The 14,834-nt window shown below is 34.9% G+C and overlaps 1 protein-coding gene across 1 annotated transcript in view; it reads right to left on the minus strand.

Annotated features, from left to right (window-relative positions):
• AGMO (alkylglycerol monooxygenase) overlaps nt 1–14,834 on the minus strand; it is a 191,788-nt gene that overhangs the window by 66,405 nt on the left and 110,549 nt on the right. The window contains exon 4 of the mRNA XM_042927345.1: nt 4,242–4,345. Within this exon, the coding sequence (XP_042783279.1) occupies nt 4,242–4,345 (104 nt within the window). The remainder of the gene's footprint in view (nt 1–4,241; nt 4,346–14,834) is intronic.

A 14,834-nucleotide genomic window follows, 5' to 3' on the forward strand; every position in this document is an offset into this window, starting at 1 on the left:
ATTTTTCTAGCACTTTTCTAGCTATGTTTTGAATATAAACTGTAGCATTCGGGTATTTTATCCAAATAAAGATGGAAGAAAATGAAGTGCTTTTCTTGACACTGTTGTATGTAAAATAATATCCATGGATCTAGACACATTTTATTATTTGAAGAGACTATCATGTTTAAGCCATTGTATCAATTCGGATACGTAGTAAGAGATGGAAGTAGCAGGCAAAATCACGTATTTCGGTGTGTAGTAAATAAGGTTCCCTTAAAATGGTCTCTATCCATTGCAGTTCTTTTTGGATGAGCAATGGTAAATCTGAGGTTAAAAATGGCTTTTAAAAAAGTGCAAAAAGTACAGCTAGAAATTCTTGAAAGTTGAATTCTCATCTTTAACTATTTTAAATGACAGGAGTGCCACCCTAACTTTTGTAGTAATGTAAACGAAAAGCACTCTAAGAATAACTATGCTTTACGTTTCACAAATTAATTTTCTCTTCAAAGACATTTATTACTTGTTCTAAAATATGTTGTTACCTTAGTAACTACCAAGTTACCTGCTGTATGCAGCAGCACTAATGAGAAGAATGTTACAAGACTCAAAGAAAATGAAAAAAAAAAAAACCCAACTAGTGGTATTCTTTGATTTTAATGTCTAGAAAGACCTCCTACATATCGTTGACCATCACAGACCCTTAAATCATCTATGCTATCTTCTAACAGACCTACAAACGCTAGACAAAACTCCAATCTGATTCACAATCTCTGCCTTTCATTTCCCACGTGGCAAATCTTCCAGCTTGCTCCCCTCCCCCAAGTTAGCAGCTTCTGATGCATTCCCAATGCTCATTTCCCCCCTCAGCATATTTTGTGTCCTTGGCAAGATGATATGAGGTTGTAAAAGGGATTTATACTGGCAATAAATAGGTGTGAACCTGTATTTTACTTAGGCTTTCACTAATCTGTAGCTTTGAATGCATTGACTTAATAAGGGGAATGTTGCAAATGAAACTAGGGTAAAGATTACCATAAACTTGGAGCCAAATGTCGGATTCAGATTCCAACCAGCAATGTTCAATACTGTATGAGGTAGTGGGCTCCTCTGAGATTCATTTTGTAGCTTTTAAAATAGATGATTTAAATATATTGTCTCCCAGATCTCCTCTAGTTCTGAAATCTATGGTGCTCTGATAAAAACTCTCCTTTGATAATTCCTCAGATAATCAATTTACACACTGCATTAATTTCCTGGACCAACTTCAAATACAGCTACATCTTTTCTTGGAGGCTTTATCCCCCCAAATGTAAACACTGGAGGCTTGACTTATCTTTATGCAAAGGGAAATACATAACTCAAGAGAGAATAAAGATTTTTGAGATCATTGTTTTAATCAGGGACATGTTTAGCCTATGTATAGGCCAATATGTTTATGTATAGGCTATGTTTAGCCTATGTACAGGATAATAAACGTTTGCATTATGAAGCTATTTCTTAAGAAGGGAGGATAGTCAGTATCCCTCGCCTCCATCAGAGGCCTGTTCCTTTTATTCACTGGAGCCCTAGACCAGTCTTGAGCTATCCAACTGTGACATAGGTCATAATTTCTTTCACAATGAATCATTCAGAGTTTCAGCACAAACTGTAAGGATATGGAAAAGATATATGCTCTTTCTTTTCCACCTATGTTGGTTAAAGCATGTTATATATTGAATTGTGTCCCCCACAAAATTCATGGGTTGAAATCCTATCCCCTACTTTAGAATGTGATCTTATTTGTAAATACAGCCCTTACAGATATAATTAGTTAAGATGTGCTCATAATGGAGTAGGTGGGGCTTAATCCAATATGACGTGTCCTTATATAAAAAGAAAAGGAGAAATCTCGATATAGACAGGGAGACCCCCATATGAAGACTAGCCTTATGCTCCCAAATGTCAAGGAACTATCAGAACCTAAAAAATTCAGAGACAGTAGTAGAACATATCCTTCCTTAGAGTCTTCAGGGAAGGGACCATGGCCCTGCCAACACCTTGATTTCAGACTTCTGGCTTCTAAAACTATGACACAACAGGTTTCTGATGTTCGAAGCTACTAAGCTTGTGAGACTGTATCATGACAGCCCTAGGAAATTAATACACACAGTAACACAGATATGTGATGTAGGGGGTGGGACCTGGATTTCTTTTAATATCTCTTTCAGCAAATGTATTTGTACCATCAGTGACTTATAGATTTGTTTTGCCTATGCTGCTGTTTGGATTAAAACATAGGCCAGTATATATATTTTTATGAAGCATCTGGTTTCAAATATGGGACTTTGTCACGTACTAGCTGTGTAATTAACCTCACTGATCTTTGGTTCCCTGATAATAGTAACACTTGATCTAGCATAGTAATATAAGTGAAAAATAATATAGAGGCAAATAAAAGAGTATTTGGTGTGGAGGATAAGATCAGGGACCCTGCATCCAGTTGAACTGAACTCAGTTGAATGAGTTCAAATTCAACACTCCCTTTTACTAGTTTTATAACTGAACTATGGACTCAGTGTCATTTTAAAATGAGCATTATATTAGTACCTGTCTCATAAAGTTGCCATGAAGATCAAAAAGTTAATGCATAAAGAAATCTTAGAAGTTTGTCTGGAACACAGAAAGTATTCAATAAATGGTATGTAAAAGTGCCTTGCAAACTATAAAGAACCATACAAGTGCTGTAACATTATAAGTTATAGTTAATAAATAGCTTATTGATGAATGCACTTACAGAGTGATAACACTTTCTCCTTTTTTAAAAATTTTTTAATGTTTATTTATTTTTGAGAGAGACAGTGTCAGAATGTGAGCGGGCAAGGAGCAAGGAGAGGGAGGCACAGAATCTGAACCAGGCTCTAGGTTACTAGCTGTCAGCACAGAGCCCGATGTGGGGCTCCAACCCACGAACCCTGAGATCATGACCTGAGCTGAAGTCCGACACTTAATGGACTGGGCCACCCAGGCGCTCCTCTCCTTTTTTTAAAGTAGTATCTATACCCAATGAGTGCTCGAACTCAAGACCTTGAAATCAAGAGTCAGACGCTCTACCGACTGAGCCAGACAGGTGTGTTGCTAACTCTGACCTTTTATTTATGTCAGTATGCCTCTTAGCAGCAGTCATTTGGATAGCTATGGAGACATAAAGAGTGACAATCACAGATGAGGGCTATTACCAAGTGGGTCAAGTATGCCAGGGAATCAGAAGAAACTTCAAAATAGAGGCTATTTTTGGTTTTCATTAGTCTGCTCATTTCCTTGTGTAAAAATATTTTAGAGCCAAAATTTTTATTGAGCATCATATTAACTGCTCTAATATGTATACAAAAAACAAAGAATTTACATAGATTTCACTTGGGCATGAAGAAATGGGAACTGAATTTTTTAAAACTGCTTTTAAAAGTTTCTAATGAAATCTTGGGGTGCCTCAGTGGCTCAGTTAGTTAGGCAGCTGACTCTTGATTTCAGCTCAGATCATGATTCATGGTTCATGGGATTGAGCCCTGGGTCAGGCTCCATGCTGACAGTGTGAAGCCTGATTGGGATTCTCTCTTTTCCTCTCTCTCTGCCCCTCTCCTGCTCACTTTCACTCTCTCTCTCTCAAACTAAATAAATAAACTTAAAAAAAGTTTCTCGTGAAATCTTTGCATATATATGAATTAAGATACATTGCCTATACATCACTGTCATTAGTTATAGTAAATAAAAAAAGTAGACAGCTAATCTCCCACCTTGCTGTATACCTCAAGGTGAAATTGTGTTTTTGTTGTTGTTGTTATTGTTTTGCTTTGTTTTGTTTTATCAAATAAAAGACTACCATTGCAAAATACCACTTGCTTCATATGTATCTTGCCTTATGAAAGGAGACAAAAGCATTAATAAAACACTTTATTTTAGATTACTTGGAAGAAATGGAAACAATTGAGACTTTAAAAAATGTATTATGGGGTGGCTGAGTGGCTCAGTCGGTTGAGCATCTGACTTCAGCTCAGGTCATGATCTCATGGTTCATGAGTTCGAGCCCCATGTCAGGCTTTGTGCTGACAGCTCATAGCCTGGAGCCTGCATAAGATTCTGTGTCTGTCTCTCTCCGTTTGCCCCTCCCACACTTGCACTCTGTCTCTCGCTCTGTCTCAAAAATAAACACTAAAAATTTTTTTTTAATTAAAAAATTAAAAATGTATTATATTATTATATGTATTCAATTTTATACAACTTACCCAGGAAGTATATATTTGGAAAACAGATTGCCTCAGTGCTGTGGATAAGTTGTAGTCTTCAGAACTGTGGTGGGTTTGGTGTCCAGCCCACATAATATTAACCTCTGCAAAACACATAATTTGAAATGAGCCATGAGAATAAGAACAAAGCAACTTACATTTTCAGTTATGTATGCTGCTCTTGTTAAGTGAGGAAGAAAAATCTGGAACATCTCTGAAAAACCTAGCCAATATAATTATAATTAAAATAAGCTGCTTCAAATGACTCTTGGAAACAGTGAGGGTACAAATTACAAACAAATAAGAAAACTGAAACATAGCCAATAAGTATGGATAGTGTATGTGAAATAATGAAATGCCTCCAGCAAGCTGAAATGACTTCCAAAATTTATACTTGCTAATGTATTATTATAATATGACAAATCATAAAAGCTGACCGTCAGTGTTGTAACAATGCAGTCAATGGATAGTGATGGTTTTTCAGTATGTGATAATATACTTATAATTAAAGAAGAATAATGTAATGGGAGAAACTGGTATAAATTTTGGAATTAAATAGTAAATAAAATTTCTTCCTGATGGCTTTTTACATGTCTCAAAATCTGTCTATTGGAATAAAAGGCAGAGCAGAGTAATATTTTGTCCTAAGATCTAACAATTCATTTTTATTTATAGAAATATATTAGTTAACATATATCTTTTCCAATACCTTACAAATATCCAGTATCTTACACTATCATTTTTAAAATTTCCACACATAATTGCTGTTTCATCCTTATAATAAAAAATTAAATGTAAGTTGTATATTTTCATCAAGTATTATGCAGACTGTTCACATACAGCCTTGAAATTCATTTACATCCCAAACGGATAGTTCCTTGTTTTTTTTCTACAACAATATGTCACTCTAGTGACCTCCTTAGTAGACAGAATAGAACAATCCCACATTTTTCACTCTGTGCATATTTTTTATTTCCTATCAAAATTACAGATACCACATTATAGTCTATTCAGTTAAAAGAAAGTATGTTCTTAGCTAAACTAACTATAATTAAGTTCTTTGCTACAAATATAGGAGATAGGAGGTATAGGAGACAAAATTAACCATGTGATATGATCACTGTATCCATGCCAGTATATATTAGAAATTAAATCCTTTAGTCTTGCACACATGGGGACCAAACAGACTAAGAATGGAAATATTGGGTATGGATGTTTACAGTAGCCCTATACTAGAAGTTAAAATACCTTGCATGTGGCGGAATAATTTGTTAGAAGATTTGATATATATATATATATATATATATATATATATATATATATATATATATATATATATATATATCCCTCCCTCACCAATCTGGGTGGACTTCTCTGCTACTCATTTAGGAAATGAAAAATCTCTGGACAATCTATATAGAGTTACCAAACAAAATTGCAAAAGAATTTTTGGTAAATAAATGACAGCTCAGATTTAAGAAGGACTTAACTCTCTGAAAATGGAAAGATTATGAACAGAATTATGAATACAATTCTCCATCAGAAGTCATTACTATTAAAGTTATATACTTTCAGGGGGGGCAAGTATTTTCATAAACCGTAAGTTTATGTGTAACTTAGGTCCTGATTGGTTGACATTTTTTAAGTGTATTTACTTATTTTGAGAGAGAGCAACAGAGCACATGAGTGGGGGCAGAGGGGGAGAGAGAAAGAGAGAGAGAGAGAGAGAGAGAGAGAGAGAGAGAATCCCAAACAAACTCCGTGATGTTAGTGCAGAGCCCAATGCAGGCCTCAAATCCATGAATCCTAAAATTTTGACCTGAGCCTAAGTCAAGACCCTGATGCTTAAGTGACTGAGCCACCCAGGCACCCCTGATTGGTTGACATTTTAATCATTCCTAGTAATTACCTTGTATGTCTATCCAACCAATTAAGGAAATTGCTCTTATGCAAATGAAAACTATTTCATCATAATGACCCCAAACTTCCCAAGCATAATCCTTGAAATAACCTAGAATCTTAATCTCTTGCTTATTGACTAGTTATACACTTCAAATAAGAGATTTACAAAGAATCCTGTGGCACTTGATATCTTCAAATGTTGTGTGAAATATTATCAAGAGGTAATAAACTTGATGAATCTACTAAGCCTTTTAAAACTCCTTGTAGAGTTAGGCTCTAAAATAATCCAAACACCATTTTCTCTTTAGAACATAACCATTATTAAACATTTTGGAACCTATTACTTAAAAGCTTTGTTACAAAAAAATCATTGTCCATTTTGTTGGACTTGTTGGGATTTACTTTAAAAACTCATCATAATGCATGCATGTTATGAATTCAGAAGGGGATGAGCTAATCAGATGAGGCCCAATTAGAGAGTAATAGGATATATTTAAACTATTTCCTATAACTTCCACAGAAGCTAAATGGTGGAACAAAGAATCCACAAAGGTGGAGGTTAAAGACCTATCTCTTTGGTTGTTTTAAAAGCATTTACTTCCTATCACAAACTGTGTGTAACACAAGACTTCGTTCAATGAAGTACAGCTGTATAAACAGGGTACAGTAACTGGATCCTACTGCCTTACCTCTGTCACTTTTCAGAACTAGGAAAAACAAGAAAAAAATATAAGATTTTTTCCCACAGTTTATATGCACCTTACTTGAAGTAAATCATTTAGAAAGTGGTTATAAAAATGCGTTTTATAGAAAATTATTTCAGTAGTTCTTTTATAAGCAAAATAACAGATTAATAGTACACTTTCAAATATATTCATTTTCACTAATATGTGAATTGATGAATTATCTGTTCTAAGGAATAAAAACAAATATTAAAGAGGAAAGATGATATTTTAAGAATAAACTTCTTTCTATCAATGAACTAACGTAATTATAAGTTATAGTCCATAACAATTTTCTTTTCCTATTAGCGAATTACTGATTATACAAGCATACAGGATGTTGTTATGGCTTTTAAATAATATAGCTAGAAACATTATGTTACTTTCCAGTATTAAAATATAGACTTGTATAAATATATTTTATTAATACATTGACCAATCATTTGATTTGGCCAAAATCTAATGCAATATGTGTGTTTATGTGTATGTTATATTCTTGAGTTTGTTAACATTTTTTTTTAATTGAAGTATAGCTTACATATGGTGAAATCCATCCCTTTTAGTACTCGGTAATATGAGTTTTTACCAAGCAAATACAGCTGTGTAATCGCAATCAAGATACAGGACAGTTTTGACCAGCCCAAAAAATTCCTCATTGCACTTTGTGCTTGTGGCAAGTAAACTTGAACATGGCTCCCTGATCAGATGATGATATTCCGAACTGTGAACTGATAACGTAATGGGATGAAACTCTTGGGACCTTGGGGAAGGTGAGGGTATTTTGAATTCAGGAAAAAAATGAATCACTGGGATCTAGAAGGCTGTCTATGGGAGGTAGCCTCTCAGAGAGCCCCCAGTGATCCTTGCCCTTGTGGATGTTCATCCCTTGTATAATCCCTCCCATTGAGTGTGGGCTGGATTTAATAATTCCCTTCTAATGAATATAATTTTGGCAAAGGTGATGGGATGTCAATTGTGATATTAGGTTGTAAAAAGACAGAGGCTTACATCTCGAGTGCTCTTATATTCTCAAATTCTCTAAGGAAAGTCAGTCACCATGTTGTGAACTGCCTTTTTGAAAAGCACATATGGTAGGGAATCAGGAGAGGCCCCAAGCTAACCAGTGAGGAACTAAGCACCTCAGCTCAAACTCCACAAGGAATTGAATCCTGCCAACGACCATGTAAGTAAATTTGGAAGCAGATCTTCCCCCAGCTGATCCTTCATGTAACATTGCAGCTAGCAGACAGTTTAACTGCTTAACTACAACCTCGTGAAAGACCTTGAGCCAGAAGCACTCAACTAATAAACTGTGCCCAGATTCCAGACCCACAGAGACTGTGAGCTAAGCCACTAATGTGTTACAAACAAGTGGATAATGTAGTGGTCAATCCCCCAGGCCTCATTCTCCAAGTCTTTCATATCCATTGATTACTATAGTTTTGCTTTTTGAGAATTTCATATAAATAAATTACATAGTATTTAGCCTTTTGAGTCTGGTTTCTTTTACTAAGCATAATGCATTACAGACTTCTCCATTTTATCTGTACTTTGTTTTTCCTTTTTTTTGCTGAGTAGTATTCCATTTTAATGGTTGAATCAAAATTTTTGTTTTGTTTTTATTCATTCAGTAGTTGAAGAACATTTTAGTTGCTTCCAGTTTGGGGCAATTACAAAGCATCTATAAACATTCTCATATAGTTTTTTTCTCAGAACCTAAGTTTCATTTCACTTGGGCAAATACTCAGGAGTGAGATTACTGAGCTGTATAGTATATTTACATTTAGGTTGTAAAGAAACAATCAAACCATTTTCCAGTGGCTGTGCATTTCCTTGTACTACCACCAGCAGTGTATGAGAGTTACATTTTCTCTACATGTCTAGCAACACTTGGCATTATTAATTTTGTTTTTAATTTATTTGTTTCTTTTTTTTTCAATATATGAAATTTATTGTCAAATTGGTTTCCATATAACACCCAGTGCTCATCCCAAAAGGTGCCCTCCTCAATACCCATCACCCACCCTCCCCTTCCTCCCACCCCCCATCAACCCTCAGTTTGTTCTCAGTTTTTAACAGTCTCTTAGGCTTTGGCTCTCTCCCACTCTAACCTCTTTTTTTTTTTTCCTTCCTCTCCCCTATGGGTTTCTGTTAAGTTTCTCAGGATCCACATAAGAGTGAAAACATATGGTATCTGTCTTTCTCTGTATGGCTTATTTCACTTAGCATCACACTCTCCAGTTCCATCCACGTTGCTACAAAGGGCCATATTTCATTCTTTCTCATTGCCACGTAGTACTCCATTGTGTTTCATAGCATTCTAAGACTTGTATAATTGTATCACATTGAGGTTTTACTTTCCATTGCCATAATAGCTAATGACTATGATTATCTCTCCATGTGGTTATTTGCCATCTATACATGTTCTTTGAACTATCTAACCAAAATTTGTGCCCCCATTTTAATGGAGTTGTAGTCTTATTATTGAGTTTTCAGAAATCTTATATATTCATTATACAATGAATATATATTGTATACATTATACAATGTATACATTATACATTTAGATATGTGATTTGCAAACATTTTCTCCTCTGCTATGGCTTGACTTTTCATTTCTAAGTGTCTTAAGAACATAAGTTTCAATTTTGATGAAACCCAATTTAGATATCTGAGAGTTTTATTAAAATATATTTTTAGCATATATAACAAAGAATGGGGTTACTTCGGAGAAAGTTTTCAGAATGATGAGACATTTGTGTCTATAAGCAAAAGAGTCTATTTTACATATCTAAAATATATCTAAGTAAGTCTACTGAAGTGTCTTCTCACCTGTGGATGGAGAGAATAACCCTCTTGCCTTTGACAAGAAATCTAACACTATAAAACACTGACCTTTTCCAATTCTAACCTCTCTTGGAATCACAATTTTAATAGATTTTTAAAACATGATATTCAAATGGAAGCTTTTAATTCTATCTTGTAGAATTTTAGAATGAGAGTTCTCCAATTATATGTTTATATGCTTTTAAAATTTGAAAAGAGCAAAAGAGAAGATACAACATTTTAGTATGAAGTAAAAAAAAAAATCCATTAGAATTTATTTAGTCATGGACCAAATCCAGCCCACAACCTGCTTTGTACAGCCAACAAGCTAAGAGTGGCTTTAACATATTTTAAATGATTGAGGTAAAATCCAAAGAGTAACAGTTTATGATACAGGAATATTACACTAAAAAATTATGCACCTTCCTCTTTCTCTTTGTTGCATACCCTCTATTCTCTGGGATTGAATACCCTCAGCACTTTCATGGTCCCCTGTCTTTGTGTGACCCGTCAAACTATTCTTCATCTTTCAAGGATCACTGCATATGTCATTTTCTAACCCTCCCAGTCACAATTATTATATAATGTTTATTATTCCTAGGCCTCTAGCATCACGAATACTCTACTATTTTGCATCTTCCTCTGTTTTATAGGCTTCTTAATTAAGGAGATTAACTTGTCTTTGTATTTTCTATAGTGCCTCATCATGTCTTTGCATGGTAGACATCAATATATTTTTCTTGATTAAACCTGTGTTTATTAAAAACTGGCTCATTTGAATAATCAATAACCATGTCACACTATTTTATTTGTTCAACTTTCTCATTAGTAAAAGCAATGTTTTTTTTTTAATTTCTCTTTACACTATTCCTTCTCTTTAATTTCAATCATAACCAAACACTCCACTTTGTAAAACATGATCCATTGACCTTCTGTTCCTTTAATTTTTTTTTCACCTTAAACATCTTAAAAGAGAAATTTATTTACTTTCTTAACTCCCATTCATTCTTAAGCTCATTCTTAATGGCACTTAATTCTCTCCCAAATCATTACTGGCCTCTTTATTGTCAAAGCTAAAGACTTCTTTTAGGTGATATTCTATTTGAACTTTCTAAAACATTTGTCTACTGAATCTATCTTGAAAACCTCTCCCTCTGGCTTTCCCTTTCCCTTGCTCCCAGTTCTCCTCATTTTTCAGGCCAGGTGCATTTTCCTAACCTCTTCCCCTTTTCTCACCTGTTTAAAGGGACTAATTTATTTTTCTTTGCTCCTTGCTTCTTGTTTTTCATGGTGTGCCATGACCTGCAATGACTTCAATAAATCCTTATCCAAAAAATGATGGTTCCCAAATACTTCAGTCTATAGGTGTCTGTTGACTTCTAGGTCTGAATTCCTTAGGGGAAATTCCATACATATTATGCCTTGAATCTATTTAATTGTCTTGCTTTCTGTCTTCTGTTGTCCTTTCCTTCTAAATCGCATCATGTCTTCTCAGTCCCCAGGCAAGGGAGAGAATAGACTGGGAAGACCTCAAAACAGAAGCAACCTCAGTGCTTTTTTGTATCCTCTGACCTCTCTTTAGATAGTTACGCAGGGCTTAGCATATAATCAGGACAAAAACCAGTATTTCTGTAAAATAATTTTTTGTACATTTTATTTATTTTTGAGAGAGAGAGAGAGGGCACAAGTGGAGGAGAGGCAGAGAGAGAGGGAGACACAGAATCCAAAGCAGGCTCCAGGCTCTGAGCTGTCAGCACAGAGGCCGATGTGGGGCTCGAACTCAAACCCTGAGATCATGACCTGAGCCAAAGTCAGACACTTAACAAACTGAGCCACCCATCCACCCCTATAAAAGTAAATTTTTAAAAATGACCTCACTGAAGCTTGTGATATTTTCTTCTAATACACTGCAGCAAACAGGCCCAAGAGTTGGTTTTATTAGTAATGGGAACATTAAAAAAATGAGAAAATATGAAGAAAAATGTTGAATGACAAAAGTAACATAGAGGAACATGATTATTTGTGAAGTCAAATAATAGAATTTAAGATATTCTTTCTTCAAAGATTTGACGTTTTAGAAAAATTATAGGGAAGAGGGCATGAAAAAACTCAAAAACTGTACTTGACATAGTCAAATTCTAGAGTAATAAGATAGCTTTCATACTGAAGAACATTCTCCTCTAATTCTTCAAAATATATTAAATATTATCATATGACCTATTGCAGCCCCTCTGGTCCTGAAGTTAGAATATCAAACTTGGAGCCTATCCTGGAGTGCTGTGTTTAGTTTTCGTAACCATTTGCAGAATGTCCCTACTAGAGCTATCCCACTTGCTCTTAATTAAACCTACCTCATCACACAATTAATCTTTACCTGGAGATATATATTTTTGATACACTTTTGAGGTTGGGAGAATACGAACATGACATATCACTTTGTCATATTTTCTTTTAAGAATCTCAAACAATAAAAACAAAGACAAATAACTAATATATCTACACAAAACTCCCTGATCATTTTTAGATTCCCATATAGAGGGGTGCCTGGGTGGCTCAGTCGGTTAAGCGTCCGACTTCAGCTCAGGTCACGATCTCGCGGTCTGTGAGTTTGAGCCCCGCGTCGGGCTCTGGGTTGATGGCTCAGAGCCTGGAGCCTGCCTCCGATTCTGTGTCTCCCTCTCTCTCTGCCCCTCCCCCGTTCATGCTCTGTCTCTCTCTGTCTCAAAAATAAATAAAACGTTAAAAAAATTAAAAAAAAATAATAAATTCCCATATAGAAAACAAAAACAAAAAAATTTTCAAAATACATAAGGCTTTCATGCATCCTCTTTCTCACTCTTTTCTGTTGTTCCAAATATTTGAGGTTGTACTGTGAACTGGTCTTAATCCTAATGGTCAAATACAAATAACCATATTTTTTATTGAAAAAAAAATGCTTTCCTCTTGCAGTAGCATTCTACTTAAATATAATTTCAAAAACAAGTTGTTAGAAATATTTTATAATGTCATTGGTATCAGAAACTATTATTTGTAGAGTTACTACGCATGCAATGAAGATCGCTTAAGCTGGTTAAAGTTTAAAAGACATGAAGCAACATATTATCAAAGTCCAAGGCTCCTATTAGCCATTTCTCAGTACAGTCTAACACTTAGGAGTCCACAATAACTTGCCTTGATCCCCGAGCTTTGCAGTGCAATGTGAATTTGAACAACCACACATTTATTAGTAGATAACACAACAAATTAGTGTAGGTCAAAACAATGATTTTAACACATCTCTCCTAATAATTTTCTTTTTCTTGTGGTCAATATGTCTAAAATCTTGTCAAATGACCAAAAACAAACAAAACAAAACAACAACAAAAAAACCCACCACATTCTGCTAGCATTGCAGAGTCGCATAACGTGATTTCTTATAATGATGTCACGTTTGATGCTGTAGACCATGTGAAACAGATTAGTTGTGACCAAATTAGTATTCTTTTGCAAGGCCAGCTGATGTGCACATGTAAAACATACAGCACATACTCTGAGATGCAATTAAATGATTCTCAAACACTATAGCATCAGTAATTCCAGCCTCATAAATATCTACCTTATAGAGATAGATTTTTATTTGTTTCTTGAAACAATCAACATGACAATTTAAGTAATTTTAATACATTTTCGTCCTTGAGAAACTTACTAAGAAAATGCTTTGGTGGCATTTTTTTTTTTTTTGGTTGGATAATGCCTCACTTGTTCTTTTTAAAGAGTTCTTATATTCATGTGTTCTCGGCTGTCTTTAGGAAAGATTGATGTCTGGTGTCACTGCTAGGAAGTGCAAACTGTTCAGCCTCACTGCAATCTATGTCCTCATCCTCTTGCTCCACAGGATACCACATACTTTGGCAGCCAACATTCAGAAGGGAAGTGCTTTAACGGCAATAAGTGATGCCAATGAAACCTTTCCCACAATGCTCAAAACTTAGTGGTTGGAGGCTGAGGCACCAAATGGTGGGACTAAGGAAGATAAATGGATCAATTAGCTGACAGGTTCTAATGCTGTTTACCTAACCAATGCTGAAAGAGTTTCAAAATTTCTGCTATCATTAAAATTTTCACCAAAATATCACCCTTATGATAGCCTAGTAGAATCTGGGTCTGGTTAGTAATGTCTTGACCCTCTCTTTTGAGACATAAGAACTTAGTGATCAATTGTGTTAATAATAACAATTGTCGGTGTGCTTTTCTAGAAGTAATTTCCACAGTATAACATGTTCCAGCTATACCTCCACCCCTGGAGAGTGGAGCAATAGGAGGGAACCCTTCGCAATGTAAGTAAAATGAAAGGAATTTATATAAAATGACATAAAACAGGTGTTAAAGAAACAGTGAGCTCCTTAGTGGGGGAACACATGATATTGTGGAAGCAAGACATTCAAAAGCTATATGATCATGGCAAAGTCATTTAGAGTTTCCAATGTTCCCATCAATATGAGCGAGTTATAGTATTGCTTTTCATGAAAAACAATGTGGCTACATTCACAATATCAAGCAGGAATAGAATGTGAGTTTTTCTTTTTTTATAGATGGAATTGGATTCTGATTGGGATAAATAAGTTACTCATTTGACTGCTTTAGGTTACAAATAGTGTCAAAGCCACCAAATCCAGTGAAACCAAGTAACCACATGTTGATTTGACCCACTACCTTGGTCTTCTTATATCCATGCTTTCAAAAAATTACCTAATTCTTCAAACTATTCCATGAAATAAACATTCAGTATTTTGCAAGTAAATCCATGAAGCATAAGATCTCAAACTGATCCTAACAACCATGAGTGATTTCTAAAATAAGTTGAAGTTGTGTTTTTGTTTTTTGCTTTTGTTTTTGCCTACTTCAATGCCAAGACTTTTTCAAATGTAAGTAAAATTCTACCAGGTCTCTCATATAGCTTTTGAATTAGGGACACCAAAAAAGCAACCATTAAAAAAAAGGAGTGGGGGAGTCAGGAGAAGTAAAGACAAAAAAAAAAAAAAAAAAAGAGACTCTTGCCAGCAGTTGTGAAGAGAGGTGAAAATAGGAGAATAAAAGATAACATACATTGAAGAACAAAACTGTTTAGAGGGCTAGGCATGATTTTGAGATTGTCTTGGCTAAT

This window comes from Panthera leo, chromosome A2 (genome assembly GCF_018350215.1).
Source record: "Panthera leo isolate Ple1 chromosome A2, P.leo_Ple1_pat1.1, whole genome shotgun sequence".
NCBI lineage: Eukaryota > Metazoa > Chordata > Mammalia > Carnivora > Felidae > Panthera > Panthera leo.